Genomic DNA, 17,585 nt, shown 5'->3' on the forward strand with positions numbered 1-17,585 from the left:
CGACCAGGTTGGCAGGGAAGGGCAGTTAGGGGTGACCAGGCTGGTAGGCAGAGGTGGTTAAGGGCGATCAGGCAGGCAGGGGAGCAGTTAGGGGCATCAGGTAGGCAGGCAGGCAGGCAGGTGAGCGGGTATGGAGCCAGCGGTCCCAGATTGTGAGAGGGATGTCTGACTGCCGGTTTAGGCCCGATCCTAAACCTGCAGTCGGACATCCCCCGAGGGGGTCCCAGATTGGAGAGGGTTCAGGACAGGCTGAGGGACTCTCCCCGCTCCCCCGTGCACTGGGGCCTCTAATAAAGCTATAATTATCAAAACAACATAGTACTGCCATAAAAACAGACACATAAATCAATGGAACAGAATAGAGAGCCTAGAAATAAATCCAGGCCTACATAGTTAATTATCTAAAATAATAAAAGCGTAATATGCTAATTAGATCGGACGTCCTTCCGGAGGAAGTCATGGCAGTGGGGGCCCGAGCCCCTTGCACGAATTTTGTGCATTGGGCCTCTAGTTCTATGATAAAGGAGGCAAGATATATACAATGGGGTAAATACAATTCTTCAATAAATGGTGTTGGGAAAATTGGACATATACATGCAAAAAATGAAACTAGATCACTTTCTTACACCATATACAAAAATAAACTCAAAACGAATCAAAGACTTAAATTTAAGATCTGAAATCATAAAACTCTAGAAGAAAACATAAGCAATAAATTCTTTGAATAAACTCTTTGACATTGGTCTTAGCAATATTTTTTTTATATGTCTACTAGGGCAAAGACAACAAAAGCAAAAATAAACATGACTGCATCAATTAAATAGCTTTTGCACTGCAAAAAACAAACAATAAACCCAAAAGGCAACCTATTGAATGAAAGAAGATATTTGCCAATGATATATATCAGATAAGGTGTTGATATCTATAATATATAAAGAACTCATACAGGTTGACATCAAAAAAACAATCTTACCTTATAATAGACAAATATGCAAATTGACCGCACCTTCGCTACACCTAAGCCACGCCCACCAACCAAGCCACGCCCACCAGGAAACCGTTCATGGACCTTGGGGTGTGGCAGAGCCCAAGGCCAGGAAAGCCTCGGGCGGAGGCTTTCCCGGCCTTGGGCACCAGCGGGGAGCCTGCACGGATCTCAGGAAACCACTGGGGGTCGGCTCCTGCGATCGGTAGCAGGGACGCTGGGTGAGGCCGAGCCCAAGGCCACCGCCCAGGGCCAAGCCCCGACTCTGAAAGAAGGCAGAAGGCGGTGGCCACAGCCAAGGCCTGGGTCCCCAGTGCCGGCAGAAAACTGGTGCAGGCAGCCAGGTGAATGAAGGTCTATTGCACGAATCTTCGTGCAAACGGGCTACTAGTTTGGCTTATAAAATAGGCCAAGGACATGAATAAACATTTCTCCAAAGAAGACATACAGATGGCCAACAGATGAAAAGATGCTCAACATCACTAATCATCAGGGAAATGCAAATCAAAAAACTAAAATGAGGTTCACCACTCTTATTCAATATAATACTTGAAGTCTTAGCCACGGTAATCAGACAAGAAATAAAAGGCATCCAAATTGGAAAATAAGAAGTAAAACTGTCATTATTATTTGCAGATGACATGATACTGGATATAGAGAAACCTAAAAAGTACACCAAAAAACTACTAGAACTGATAAATTCAGTAAAGTAGCAGGACACAAAATAAACATGGAAGGAGACTTGACTTGAGGTGGTAAACACACAGTACAATAGACAGGTGATGTATTATAGAATTGTATACCTGAAACCTGTATAATTTTATTAACCAATGTCACCCCAATAAAGTCAATAATAAAAATTAAATAAAAAATAAACTTCCAAAAACAGTTGCACATTTGAGCTATGAGAAAGGAAAATTAAAAAAAAAAATCCCATTTACAATTACATTAAAAAATATCTAGGAATATCTAGGAATAAATTTAACTAAGGGGTAAAAGACCTGTACTCAGAAAATTATAAGACACTGAAGAAAGACACTGAAGAAAATACAAATAAATGGAAGCATATACTGTGCTGATGGACAGGAAGAATTAACATCATTAAAATGTCCATATTATCCAAAACAATCTATAGGTTCAACACAATTTCTATCAAAGTACCAGGAGCATTTTTCACAGAACTAGAACAAATATTCCAAAAATGTATATGCAAACACAAACAACCTTGAGTAGCCACAGCAGTCTTGAGAAAGAAGAACAAAGTTGGAGGTAACAGACAATCTGATATCTAAGTATACTAGAAGGCTATAGTATTCATAACAGAATGGTACTGGCATAAATACAGACAGATAGATGGAACAGAATAGAGGTTAGAAATAAACCCATGCTTATGTTAATTAATTAAGACAAAGGAGGCAAGAATATACAATGGTGTAAACACAGTTTAGTCAATAAATGGTGTCAGGAAAACTAAACAGATACATGCAAAACTATGAAACTAAACCACCTTCTTACACCATATATATGAATGAACTCAAAATGGATTAAAGATTTAAATATAAGACCCAAAACCATAAAACTCCTAGAAGAAAACTTAGGCAGTAAACTCTTTGACATTTGTCTTAGCAATATTTTTTTCTGATATATCTCCTAAGGCAAGGAAAACAAAAGAAAAAATTAACAAATGGGGTTACATCAAACTAAAAAGTTTTTGCACAGCAAAGGAAACCATCAGCAAAATGAAAAGACAACCCACTAAATGGGAGAACATATTTGCCAATGAACATCAGATAAGGAATTAATATCCAAAATTTATAAAGAACTCATACAACTCTACACCAAAAAATCAAACTATTTATTTAAAAGATGGGACGAGGACCTTAAACAGACACTTTTTTAAACAGGATATACAGATGGCCAATAGACATGTGAAAAGATGCTCAATGCCACTAATCATTAGGGAAATGCAAATTTAAACTGGTAGGGGCTGAAATGCAATATTGGGGACTAGCTATAATTATAAGAAATACTAGAGGCCCGGTGCACAAAATTCGTGCATGGTGGGGGGGCTGTCCCTCAGCCCAGCCTGCATCCTCTCCAATCTGAGACCCCTTGAGGGATCTCAGATTGTTTAAACAGGCGGTCGGACATCCCTCTCACAATCCAAGACTGCTGGCTCCCAACTGCTTGCCTGACTCTGCCCGATTGCCCCTAACTGCTTCTGCCTGCAAGCCTGATCACCCCCTAACCACCCCCTGCCAGCCTGTTCGACACCTAACTGCTCCCTGGCCGGCCCGATTGCCCTTAACTGCCCTCCCCTGCAGGCCTGGGTTCCCCCGCAACTGCCCTCCTCTGCTGGCCTGGTCACCCCTAACTGCCCACAACTGCCCTCCCCTGCAGGCCATCTTGTGTCCACATGGGGGCGGCCATCTTGTGTCTTGGAGTGACGGTCAATTTGCATATTACTTTTATTAGATAGGATTAATCATGCTCTATTAACCATGATTGTTCTGTTCTGATTAGAGAAAGCACATTCTAACCTGGATGAGAGTTGTATGCCCTGGAACATGTGCGCTAACATCAGAATGCAAGTCCATCCTCCTTTTCTGAGAACTGCCTATCATTATGGAAAGATTTATAACCTCATGGCTGAAACAATCTGGTCCTAGAGGCGCCCACCCTCTGTGCCCTCCCCCAGCCCACATACCGTGCCTACTTTTCCATGTGTGTAATTCCTACTTTCCCACATAATCTCTGCCTTTCCACCCAATATAAGCAGCTGGCTTATGGGGAGGGGTAAAGCAGATTTCTGTGGTTGACCAGCTGCTCTCCCATACTGCCGGCAGTATTGGAATAAATGCTCATATATGATTCAACCCTATTTCTGCTAAATTGGCTCAAATAGTGACAGGCCTTTGTTGGTGGGATTGTAAATTGGTGCACACATTAGGAAAAACAAGATGGAATTTCATCAAAAAATTAAAAATAGAACTACCATAGACCCAGTAATTCCACTTCTGGGTATATATTGGAAGAAATCCAAAACACTAATTCAAAAAGACATATGCATCCCTATGTTCATTGTAATACTAGTGCCCGGGTGCAAGGATTTGTGCATATTAGAAGGAAATTAATTAGAAGGTGGCTGGCGGGGCAGGACTGGGTGACACGGGCTGGACACGCCCTGGAGCCAACCTTTCATGGTCCCTCCCTGGCCAGCCGCACCTAGGGCAGTGCTGTGGCTCGAAGGGCATTTGCAGAGTAAGCAGGGGCCCTCGGCCTGGCCTGCGGGGATCAGGCTGAAACTGGGTCTCCGACATCCCCCCGAGTGGTCCCAGATTGCGGGAGGGAAGTTCTCGGGTGACACACCCCAGAATCAGGCTCCCTCCTCTCTGGTTCAGGGTGCGTCACCAAAAAATTGCCACTGCCAAGTCACTGCAGCTCGGCAGCTCGTGAGTTGATCATCTGCCCCCTGGTAGTGAGTGCGCGTCATAGCTACCGGTCGGAATGTCTGCCCCTAGTGGTCGTTGAGTGTTGGACAGTTGGACAATCACTTAGCCTTTTATATATATAGATTATTTACAGTAGCCAAGATATGGATGCAACCCAAGTGCCCACCAATATGGATGAAGAAGTGGGACAGGGAGGAACCAAGATGGCGGCATAGTTAAGCAGCTAATCTGCTGCCTCACACAACAATTTCGAGGGTACAACTAAGGGACAGAGCATCTACCACCCAGAACCACGGGAAAGCTGGCTGAGTGGAAGATTTACAACTAGGAAAAGAAAGGAACACAAACGCTGGGGAGCTGAGGTACGGAGGCGCGCGAATCGGGCTGGCAGCGGGTGACTGGGCGCGCGGTTTTTCTTCAACCCGCAGGGAGACAAGCTCCCAATCGCTCTGAAATCCAGTTTCTGGGGCCACTCGGGGGACCCAGACACCTACGGGGAGAGGCTGGACTCTCGGCCATCGGGTCGGAAAGTGAGAGTGACTTTTTTGCAGTGGTGCGCCCAGCAATCATTGTTTACTGCGCTGAAGCGCGGGGCGCAGGGACTTGAAACAGGAAAGGCAGAGAAGGCTGACGCCAGCCATCAACGTTGGCCACGCCCCAGCTTAGTGACGCCCTGAGACCCCGCCCCGCCCTGAGGCCCCGCCCCGCACATTCTACAAACCCGTCCCGGCTCCACACAGCGGCTTTTGCATATAAATGGCCTGTTCTGTGGCAGCTTAACCAAAATTAACTACAGCTCCAGTCAGACTGCTCCAAAACCACCCAAGCAAAGGAGGAGAAAACTAGTTCTTGCTGTAGCTCCTGCTGAGGGACACACAGTACACAAGGGTACACCAAGAGTGTCCACCTCAAGTAACTGGGAGGCTGACTCGTTGAACCAATAGGACACCTAGTACACAAAGCTACCCTACCAACTCAGGGAAGCAGAGAATATGAGAAGGCAAGGAAACAGATCACAAACCAAAGAAATGGAGGAGAACAAGCGACTGGACATAGAGTTCAAAACCACAGTTATAAGGTTTTTCAAGAATATCATGGAAAAGGCCGATAAATTCAATGAGACCCTCGAGGATATGAAAAAGGACCAACTAGAAATTAAACATACACTGACTGAGATAAAAAATATTATACAGAGACCCAAAAGCAGACTAGAGGATTGCAAGAATCAACGCAAAGATTTGGAATACAAAGAGGCCAAGGACACTCCTCCGAGAAGCATGAAGAGAAGAGAATTCAGAAAGTTGAAGACAGTGTAAGAAGCCTCTGGGACAACTTCAAGCGAACCAACATCAGAATTATGGGGGTACCAGAAGAAGAGAGAGAGCAAGATGCTGAAAACCTATTTGAAGAAATAATGAACGAAAACTTCCCCCACCTGATGAAAGAAATAGACTTACAAGTCCAGGAAGCGCACAGAACCCCAAACAAAAGGAATCCAAAGAGGACCACACCAAGACACATCATAATTAAAATGCCAAGAGCAAAAGACAAAGAGAGAATCTTACAAGCAGCAAGAGAAAAACAGTTTGTTACCTACAAGGGAGCTCCCATACGATTATCAGCTAATTTCTCAACAGAAACCATGCAGGCCAGACGGGAGTGGCAAGAAATATTCAAAGTGATGAATAGCAGGAACCTACAACCAAGACTACTCTACCCAGCAAAGTTATCATTCAGAATTGAAGGGCAGATAAAGAGCTTCACAGATAAGAAAAAGCTAAAGGAGTTCATCACCACCAAACCAGTATTATATGAAATGCTGAAAGGTATTCTTTAAAAAGAGGAAAAAGAAGAAGAAAGATAAAAATTATGAACAACAATACATATCTATCAACAAGTGAATCTAAAAGTCAAGTGAATTAACAATCTGAGGAACAGAATAAACTGGTGAACTTAATAGAACCAGAGGCATAGAATGGGAGTGGATTGATAATTCTCAGGGGGAAAGGGGTGTCTGTGTGGAGAGTATGGGAAGAGACTGGACAAAAATCATACACCTATGGATAAGGACAGCGGGGGGGAGGTAGGGGCAGAGGGGGGTGGGAACTGGGTGGTGGGGAGATATGTGGGGAAAAAGGAGAAACAATTATAATCTGAACAATAAAGATTTATTAAAAAAAAAAAAGAAGTGGGACATATGTACAATGGATTATTACTTAGCTATAAAAAAGAATGATGACATGATTGGACCTAAAGGGTATTCTGCTAAATGAAATGTGTCAGACAGAGAAAGGATTGTTTTGTTCTCATTAAAGAAAGCAAATTCTAACCTGGCTTGGAGTGCTGAAGGACCTGGGAGCTCACCTGGAAATGCAGCCCATACTCCCCATCTGGGAGCTGTCTATTATGAATGGAAAGATTAACAACCATGTTGCAGAAACCAGAGGCACCAGCCCTTTGTAAACCCCCAGCCCACACTGTCTGTAAACTGTAACCATTATACCCATTTTGCATACTATTCTTAACCCTTTTGCCTATTTCACCATGTAATCTTTGTCTTTGTATCCCATATAAGCAGCTGGCTTATAGGGGTGGAGAGCAGATTTCTGTGGATGACCCGCTGCTCTCCCATTCTGCAGGCATTACTGGAATAAATGCTCATATATGATTCAACCCTGTTTCTGCTAAATTGGCTCAAGTAGTGGCAGGCAGCCCACCAGTTTCACAACCACTGAGCCAAACTGTTCAGGTGCAAGAGAACTTTGGACAAACTTTTCTTCATTAGCATACTAAAAATCATGAACATGGGTGGAGATTCAACATTAAAATGAACATACTTTGAGATGTATAGCTAGGTGTGTTCCAAGAACATTTAAGAACTGCACATGCTGTCTTGTAAATCTGAAAACTCTCTACCCTTCCTCAGGAATCTATATCCCTAAACCCGCTTATCTCCCCTATCCCCAGCCTATAAGACCTTCTTAATTGCCCCAATTTGGGGAGAAAATATCATAGCTAATCCTCCATTCCTTGGCCAAAGAATAAAGTTTCTGACTTGCTTCATCAAATACTGTCTCATCCTATTGGTGTGAGCAACAGCAGGCAGAAGGACCACGATCTGCAGTCTGTGGCCCTTAGGAGTCAGTGAAAATCACTTTGTAAGGTGTATAAAAGTTTAATCACCTGAAACAAATATAATATTGTATTAAACTGTAATTGAAAAATAAATTTACAAAAGAAAGTCATACCAGTTAGCCTATGCTAGATTCTTTTAGTATGGGAGGGCATATCTTAATACATTTGTTGGACACCTGAAACAAATATAATATTGTATTAAACTGTAATTGAAAAATAAATTTACAAAAGAAAGTCATACCAGTTAGCCTATGCTAGATTCTTTTAGTATGGGAGGGCATATCTTAATACATTGCAGACAGATCATGAGAATTCTCGCTTCATATTACACAGTGTTTTACAAAGTATCATACTTTAAAAAGATATCAGCTTGTAAGAACATGTAATAAATAACTTCAAAATACAATGGGTATTTAATTTTAATGTGTGCCTTTAACATTTATGTAAAACATTTTTTTGTACTCGTTCAATAGAAACTTATCTGGCCACTTGGTAAAGCTAGCAATAAAACTACTGGTCCGCATTGTGTTAAGAAGACAAACAATAAAAAGTTGTGTGAGCCAACCACTAGTCTCTTTTGTTTATCTCTGCAAAAGAAGGGCTCACATTGTCCTAGTAGTTTCCCTCTCTAGGGTTATTGAGTTTTGGCGCAAATAGTCTTCAACGAGACATTATATTCACCATTTAGTGTAAGACATCCTTTTCCAAATATGTCTTACATATATACCCGCATATTACCACTTGCCACCTGTTCTTTGGACATTGCTTTTGCATCATTATAAGCAGAGAAATATACCAGATCATTCATTTGGGAAAAAGACAAGACTGCATGGCAATAATACATAAAGTTAGTCTAGCCCTACTTCTCAATTGTTTTAAAATAACACATGCTCCTTTCAGAAATAGGTACTTTGTCTTATAGCAACAAAGGCCCAAGATAGATGAGGCCCCTTAATCCTATTGATATAATAGCTCTTAAAAAAAAAAAAAAATATATATATATCTATATATTTTTATATATATATATACACACACACATATATATATATATATATACATACACATATATGTATATATATATATCTGTGTGTGTGTGTATATATATATATGTATCCTATATAATAAAAGGCTAATAGGCAAATTGTCCCCTCAGGAGTTCGACTGACTAGGAGTTTGACCGCCCACAATGACATGTGCTGACCACCCGGGGGTGGCATGGAATGAAGGAAGGCCCCAGCCAGCAGCTGGCAGCCGGCAGCTGGGGGAAGGAAGGCCCCGATTAGCCCTGATTGCTGGCCAGGCCTAGGGACCCTAACCGTGCACGAATTTTGTGCACCGTACTTCTAGTATATATATGTTTTATTGATTTCAGAGAGGAAGGGAGAGGAAGAGAGATAGAAACATCAATGATGAGAGAAATCATTGATCAGCTGCCTCTTGAAAGCCCCCTACTGGGGATCTAGCCCGAAACCCGGGTATGTGCCCTGACCACTGGGAATCAAACCAGTGACCTATTTCAGAGCTCAATGCTCAACCTCTGAGCCAAACTGGCTGGGCTATAATAGCTCTTGAGTGCTATCCAGAATCTCAAAATGCCTTTTCAGATTCAATAGTAATATATTAACTTGAATCCAGATTCTCTCTCCGTAGTTTACCCCTCAGTTTAAAAAGTGTGGGCTAAGACACAGAGTCACTCTGTCATTGGCACGAGACAGTTCCAAGGTGTAGGTGCTGCAATTGCAGATGGCAGATAGTTAAAGGCCTAGACCAGGTGTACATTCTGTCTTGACAGACAGAGAAGGCCAGTAGCTTACCTTATCCATTAACTTACTAAGACACCATCTAGTCTTTCTAAGCTAAATTATCACTCAGAAGTCATTTGGGTATGTTAACTGGTTTTGAACCAGTGTATAGAATCAGTAAAAAAGAATTATGGAAATAAAGAACTTTACCTTGAACTTGTGTTTTTAAAAACTCTCATATGCATTATCTCACTTGACACTAACCTCAGTCCCACAAAGTAGATGTATTATCACTGCAAACACCTGAAAGATGAGGAAACTGAGGCTTACTACTGCCACTCTCTTAAAGTAACATCTGAAGAAACTAAGGGACAGTGAAAGAAATGAGCACTCATCAGGAACATTTTGTTCTCTTTTAGCCAAACAGTACTATAAATACCATTACTGTCCTTTTTTTAAAGCTGAGGAAGTTAAGACTTAGAGTAGCAACTTGTGATAAAGCTACTGAGTGGCAGAGCCAGGATCTGAACCCAGATCTTTTGGACCACAAAGACCATGCTTTATTTATTACAAGATGAAGCCTTAGACCAGTGATGGGCAACCTTTTGAGCTTGGTATGTCAAACTTCGCCAAAAAACTGAGCATAACTCGGGTAGTGTGTCACTTTGAGGAAAAAACATTATTTCGCAAATGTTTCATCCTCAGGAGCAGCAAATGTTTCATCCTCAGGAGCAGCAAATTTTCATCCTCGGCATGCGGCCGTCTCAGCGGCAGCGTGTCATCAGAAATGGCTACACGTGTCAGTGCTGACACACGTGTGTCATAGGTTCGCCATCACTGCCTTAGACAGTGAATTTGTTACAGTGAATGTAATAGGACAAGAATTCTTGATGTTGAGTTTTAGCCCTTTTAAAAAAGTGGGTTGTCTGGAATGAGCAATATACATTATGAAATTAGTATGTAACATAATGGACAAAGTATAAGCTGTGGAGTCAGAGAGATTGGTAATTAAATGCAGCTCTACTAATTTCCAGCTGTGTGAGCTTAAGAAAATTAGCTCACTACTCTGAGCTTTATTTTTCTCATCTGTCAAATGGATAAAAACCATCTTAACCTCATAAATTGATGTGAAGATTAAATTATAACACTAACACAGTTAATGGCACAGTAACAAATATTGATTATCTTCCTTTATAAAAATATTTATGGAGGAAGCAGAGGAGTTACAGAGCAGGGAAAAACAATGGTCTCTTATTTGCTAGAGAATAAAGAAAAATGGAGTGGAAGGCATGTAATAACAGATCTCATTTGTATAGCAGCCTTTTAGAGTCTGAGCTAAGGTCCTCCTAAACCCCTAAGAATGGTGCTTACCCTTATCTTATCACTCAGTATCTGTGTTGTAAGCCCTGTCTCTTTGTTTTCTCCTCTAGATAAGGCCCCTGCTTATTATAATATCTGGTATGAGGTAGATGCTCAAAAACGCTTTGCTGATTGGAAGAATGGAAGAAAGAAGAACAAAGCCATCCCAATAACAGTGTGTTGGATAAGATTAGAATCAGATTTATAATATTTTCTTACCTTGACTGCATAACTATTAAGTGGATCTTTTGCATATGAAGCTGTGTAGTAAACTGCATCACCTGCCTCACAACATGGCTTGTCACTGGTTAGCCTGAAGTCTGACCAGCTGTCCATCCCAAAACGGAGTTTGTCTTTCTGCCCAGCCATAAAGAGGTCTTCACATTTAATAGCTAATTTCTTTAAGGCATCTGTATGAAGGCTTCGGATTTTTCCCACCACTTCTTCCCGATTCTCAAGTCCTCGATAAAGTGCATGTCTCTGTGGCTTCTGGATGCCTTGGCCCTGTCTCCAAGAGGGACCACGTTGACTGGACAGGGACTCCATACTGTTGGAAAATCTATCCTTAAGATTGAGAGTGGTTAAACTGGAGATGCTGTTTGCTGCTGGTCGCTCCTTGTGTAAAGGTCTCTCTAAGGATTCGTAAGACTCAGTGTCCAGTCCCTTGAGTTCATAACTGATGGAAGAGCCAGCACTGCTGGCATCCCAGTTGGGATCGATATCATAGGTGGGATTAGCCATGACACAAAGGCTAGTTTCCATGGATTTTTGGAGGTCTTTGGAGATCGGCTCTGTGTTGGCTCTTAAGATCATTTTCTTTGGCAGTGGGGGTGGTTCAGCTTGGGAAGCATTAGGTGCTTCTTGGTCTGTTTTCCCACCAAAGGTTATGGCATCATCCAAAGCCTCCTTAGGCTGCCGTGGATGCTTGGGAGGTATCATAGCTGCTCTAGATTGCCCTGAATTGTTTTAAAACAAAGAAAGAAAAAAGAATAAGTAAAGTTTTCATTACTGTTACATAATTGAAACTTAAGCAAAAAGAAGTAAGGTGACCATAAGAATGTAAGAAGTCAATGCCTTAATTTAAAATAATAAAATAAAACAACCAAATGAGCAACCAGTTAAATATTAAAGGTAGAGCTCAATACTTGGTGGGAGCAATAAATGTGAACAATGTCTCAGTATTTCTGTGTGAGAGGAACAGGGTGATGGGCTTTGTTTTAAAAAAGGAATCCAGATTCTCCACTCCTGACCCCAAGAGTGCTGTATTTACCACACTAAGATACTAAGGAGTCACAGACACCAACATAATTGCATTGTGGAAGAGGAGAGATAATAGCATTTATGAGTAAAAAAATACTGGGGAGCATTATTAAAAACAATTGAAACTATCAATGAGACCTCTAAACTGGTGCTCAGAAGATAATATTCTGTACTTTTAACTTTGTCCCAAAGTTATCTTATGTTCTGTACATTTGTCATTTTCAATCTAACACATATGAATACAATTTCATAAACCACGTTCTTTTATTTCACTACAGTGATGGATTCTGGCACTGCTTAAACTGGTCTATGTATAAGATCCCAGTGATTGTGGTATATATAAGCAATCAACACTGTTCCAAATATCATTCATACACTCTTATGTAATTCTGTTTCATTGGGGGGGGGGGGGGGGGCGGGGAGAACATAAACTGTGATTTGAGAAATGCTACTTTTGAACATGTCTGACAAGTCCTAGTTACAGAACCAATCATTTCTGATTTTTTTCCAGTATTTATGCTTAGAAGAAGGTAAAACAGACATGTGTGTATTCAATGACATCTTCGGGGCTTACTGTATATGGAAGAGGAAGCATTATTTTTTTTTAAGACAGAGAAATATACCATGAAACTTTCATTAAAAGCTATTAAAATTAGTAATGTTACTGAAGCCTCAACTTAATATCTCACAGTTAGAGCATAGTGCTATATAACAGGTTGAATTATGTCCCTTCTCCCAAAATATGTTGAAATCCTAATCCCTGGTACCTGTGAATGTAACCTTATTTGGAAATAGAGTACTTTTAGAGGTAATGAAATTAAGATGAGGTCATTAAGGTGAGTCCCAATCCAATATGACTGGTATCCTTATAAGAGGCAAAACGATACATGAAAACAGACACATAGGGAGAACACCAGTAATGACAGAAGCAGAAATTGGAGTAATTTATCTGCAAGCCAAGAACTCCAAGGATTGATGGCTACCACAGATACTAGGAAGAGATAAAGAAGGATTCTACCCAGAGTTCTTTTTGCCAACCTTTTCTTCCTCACTTTTTCCTTTTTCATCCTGTTTCTCTTCTCCTGTTCCTGCTTTTTAGTTTTTTTCTCTCCTTTCTTTTTATACCTTGTTAAAATTTGATCTACTTTATCTGCTTTTTCGAAACATTACTATTATAGAAGTCTCTGTTGGCTTACTCATATGTGTAATTTCCTCTTCCCTGCTCCAAGTCCATGAACCCTTCTCTTTTTCTTTGCTGGCCAATTTTTTAAATTTTTCTTTTTTTATGCTTTTGTTTTTCCTTTCCTCGCTTGCTCTCTTCTTCTCCTAATTGCTTAATTAGTTTAACTCACCAAACTCTATCAAACAAAGCCTATTTGCTTTCAATTCTATTCTCCTTTTCCAAAAATAGTTAAATATATAGACAGATTAAAGGGAAAAATTTTAAATTAATTAATTTTTTAAAATTTATTTTTTGTTTTTTACTTTTCTCCTTATTCACTCATTCTCTTTCTACTTCCTCTATACTGAACCGTGGCCATTCCCCCATTCATTCAATTCCTTTACCTTACCTTATGGAAATAACCTTTGCCTCTTCAGATTCAGTTCCCACTCGTTTTTTGGGGTGTTTGTTGTTTGCATTTTTTGGTTTATTTGTTTTGTGGAGTTTTCTCCCCATTTTTTCCTCTTACTTTTTTCCCTTTTTCTCAATACCATTTTTGCTCTCCTTTCTTTCCCCTAATTTTCTTGTCTCTGGTGGTCACCTTTATTGGGGTTATCAGTGTTGTGAATACATTCCTGTTTTGTGCCCTCTGCGTCCTGTCCTGTTGAGTTGTAATTTGTGTCTTTCAGTCAACATGGCAGAGAATGAGACACATAACCAGACACCCTGAGAGGAGCAAAAATAGGAAGACAAAGTAACAACCCCCAAGCAGAAAATAAAGAAGGAATCAGAAAAGGAAATAAACGAAATGGAGGCAAGCAATTTGTCAGAGAAGGAATTCAGAGCAATGGTCATAAGGATGCTGAAAAGGATGGAAAACAAATTCAATAACATGTATAAGAATCAAGAGGAAATGAAGAAGAACCAAGAAGAAATGAAGATAGACATAGCTGCAATAAATAACATAATAGAAAGCATAAACAGTAGACTAGAAGCAGCTAAGGACTGCATCAGCGAGCTAGAGGACAAGGTAGGAAAAAACATCAAGCAGAGCAGCAAATGGAAAAAAAACTTAAAAAGCAGGAGGAGAGCCTAAGGGAGCTTTGGGAAAACATGAAACAAAACAGCATCCACATACTAAAGGTGGCAGAAGGAGAGGAAACTGAGCAAGGAATAGAAAACCTGTTTGAAGAAATAATGACAAAAAACTTCCCTGATACTGGGAAGAAAAAACTCACACAAGTTCAAGAAGCACACAGAATCCCAAATAAGGTGAACCCCAAAAGACCAACATCAAGACACTTTATAATTAAATTGGCAAACAGCAACGACAACGACTCTTAAAGGCTGCCAGAGAGAGACAGAACATTACCTACCAGAGATCTCCCATTACACTATGAACTGATTTTTCAACAGAAATGTATCAAGCCAGAAGGGAATAGAATGAAATATACAAAGTGATGCAAAGCAAGGGATTAAACCCAAGTTTACTATACCCAGCAAGGCTATCATTCAAAATTGAAGGTGAAATAAGGAACTTCATAGAAAAAAAAGGGCTAAGGGAGTTTAATACCACCAAGCCACCAATGAAAGAAATGCTAAAGGGACTGGTATAAAAAGAAGAACTAGAAAGGGAAGAAAGAACACAGGCATAAAGAATAAAATTGTGACAAACAAGTACTTATCAATAATAAGCTTAAACGTAAATGGGTTAAAGGCTCCCATTAAAGACATAGGGTAGCTGAATGGCTAAGAAAACATGACCTATATATCTGCTATCTACAAGAGACCCACCCTCATGACAAAGGACTCAAACAGACTGATAGTGAAGGAATGGAAAAAAAATTTGCAGGCGAATGGAAATGAAAATAAAGCTGGTATAGCAATACTTATATCTCACAAAATAGACCTCAAAGTGAACGCAAAAACAAGAGATAAGGAAGGCCACTTCATAACACTACAGGGAGCAATTCAACAAGAGGATATAACTCTGGTAAACATATATGCACTCAATACAGGAGCACCCAAATATATAAAAAAATTTCTGGAAGATATCAAGGGAGAGATTGACAGCTGTACAGTCATAGTAAGGGACTGTAATACCCCATTGACACCACTGGATAAATCCTCTAAACAAAAAATCAGCAAAGAAACATCAATCCTAAATGATTCACTAGATCAGATAGAATTAATTGACATCTTCAGAACATTTCACCCCAAAGCCATAAAAAAGACATTCTTCTCAAGAGCACATGGGACATTTTCAAAGATAGACCACATATTGGGACACAGGTAAAGTCTCTTCAAATTCAAGAAGATACAAATCATATCAAGGATCTTCTCAGATCACAATGACATAAAATTAGAAATCAACTACAATAAAAACAATGAAAGAAAATCAAACACTTGGAGGCTAAATAGCATGTTATTAAACAATGACTGGGTTACCAGATAGATCAAAGAAGAAATAAAAAGCATCCTGGTAACAAATGACAATGGAAAAACACAACAATCCAAAATCTATGGGACACAGTGAAAGCAGTCCTGAGAGGGAAGTTCATAGCTCTACAGGCCTACCTAAACAAAACAAGAAAAAATGGTAATAAATTATCTAACCCTATAACTTAAAGAATTAAGAGAAAAACAAGAAAAGAATAGAATAAGCAGAAGGAAGGAAATAAACGACATAGAGACAAAAAACAAACCACCACCACCACCAACAACAAAAAACAATACAAAAGATCAGTAAAACCAAGAGCTGGTTCTTTGAAAAGATAAAATAAGATTGATGAACCTCTCGCCAGGCTCACCAAGAAACAAAGAGATAGGACCCAAATAAACAAAATCAGAAATGAAAGAGGTGAAGTAAAAACTGACCCCACAGAAATTCAGAGGATTGTAAAAGATACTATGAACAACTCTACTCCAACAAACTGGACAACCTAGGCGAAATGGACATAGTCTTAGAAAAAGACAAGCTTTCAAAACTCAATCAGGAAGAATAACAAAACCTGAATAGGCCGATAACTAGTGATGAAATTGAAGCAGTAATCAAAATCTTCCAGTAAACAAAAGCCCTGGTCCAGACAGCTTTACAGGGGAGTTCTACCAAACAGTCAAAGAACTTAAACCTATCCTCCTCAGACTATGCCAAAAAACTCAAGAGGAAGGCACACTCTGAAGCTCTTTCTATGAAGCCAGCATTACCCTAATCCCAAAACCAGATAAAAACACTAGAAAGAAAGAAAGAGAACTATAGGCCAATATCCCTGATGAACATAGATGCTAAAATCCTCAACAAAATTCTAGCAAATCTGATCCAGCATTACATTAGAAACTTCATAAACCATGACCAAGTGGGATTTACAATATCCACAAATCAAGAAAAGTGATACATCACATAAACCAACTGAGAGACAAAAATCATATAATCATAGCAATGGATGCAGAAAAAGCATTTGACAAAATCCAACACCCTTTCTTGATAAAAACTCTCAACAAAGTGGGAATAAAGGGATCATACCTCAACATCATAAAAGCCTATATGACAAACCGACAGCCAACATCATACTCAATGGGCAAAACCAAAACCATTTCTCCTAAGAACAGGAACAAGACAGGGATGCCCACTTTCACCACTCCTGTTGGACATAGTACTGGAAGTGCTAGCCATAGCGATCTGACAAGAAGAAATAAAAGGCATCCTAAATGGAAAAGAAGAAGTAAAACTGTCATTATTCACAGATGAGGTGATATTGTACATAGAAAACCCTGAAGACTCCATCAAAATACGACTAGAAATAATAAATGAATTCGACAATGTAGCAGGATACAAAACAACGCCCAGAAATATATGGCTTTTTCATACACCAATAATGAACTCTCAGAAAGAAACTCAGAAACAATCCCATTTTCCATTGCAACAAAAATATTAAGATACATAGGAATAAACTTAACTAAGGAGATAAAAGACCTGTACTCGGAAAACTACAGGACATTGAAAAAAGAGATAGAGGAAGATATAAAGAAATGGAAGAATATATCTTGTTCATGGATTGGTAGAATCAACATCATTAAAATGCCCATACTACCCAAAGCAATCTATAGATTCAAGCAATCCCCATTAAAATACCAACAGCATATTTCACAGACCTAGAACAAACTCTCCAAAAATTCATATGGAATAAAAAAAGACCCTGAATAGCCACAGCAATCCTGAGAAAAAAGAACAAAGTTGGAAGGATTCGATACCAGATATCAAGCTATATTACAAAGCCACTGTTCTCAAAACTGCCTGGTACTGGCATAAGAACAGACATATAGACCAATGGAACAGAACAGAGAACCCAGAAGTTGACCCCAGCCATTATGTTCAATTAATATGACAAAGGAGGCAAGAGCATACAATGGAGTCAAGACAGTCTCTTCAATAAATGGTCATTGGGAAAATTAGACAGATACATGCAAAAAATGAAACTAGACCACCAACT

At 39.8% G+C, this 17,585-nt stretch overlaps 1 protein-coding gene across 1 annotated transcript in view; it reads right to left on the reverse strand.

Annotated features, from left to right (window-relative positions):
* The window catches only part of PEAK1 (pseudopodium enriched atypical kinase 1), a 117,175-nt gene that overhangs the window by 40,553 nt on the left and 59,037 nt on the right, over positions 1–17,585 (reverse strand). Inside the window, exon 3 of the mRNA XM_028138082.2 lies at positions 10,893–11,629. Coding sequence (XP_027993883.2) covers positions 10,893–11,629 — 737 coding nt within the window. The remainder of the gene's footprint in view (positions 1–10,892; positions 11,630–17,585) is intronic.

The sequence above is a fragment of the Eptesicus fuscus genome, chromosome 5 (assembly GCF_027574615.1).
Source record: "Eptesicus fuscus isolate TK198812 chromosome 5, DD_ASM_mEF_20220401, whole genome shotgun sequence".
In the NCBI taxonomy this organism is placed as follows: Eukaryota; Metazoa; Chordata; class Mammalia; order Chiroptera; family Vespertilionidae; genus Eptesicus; species Eptesicus fuscus.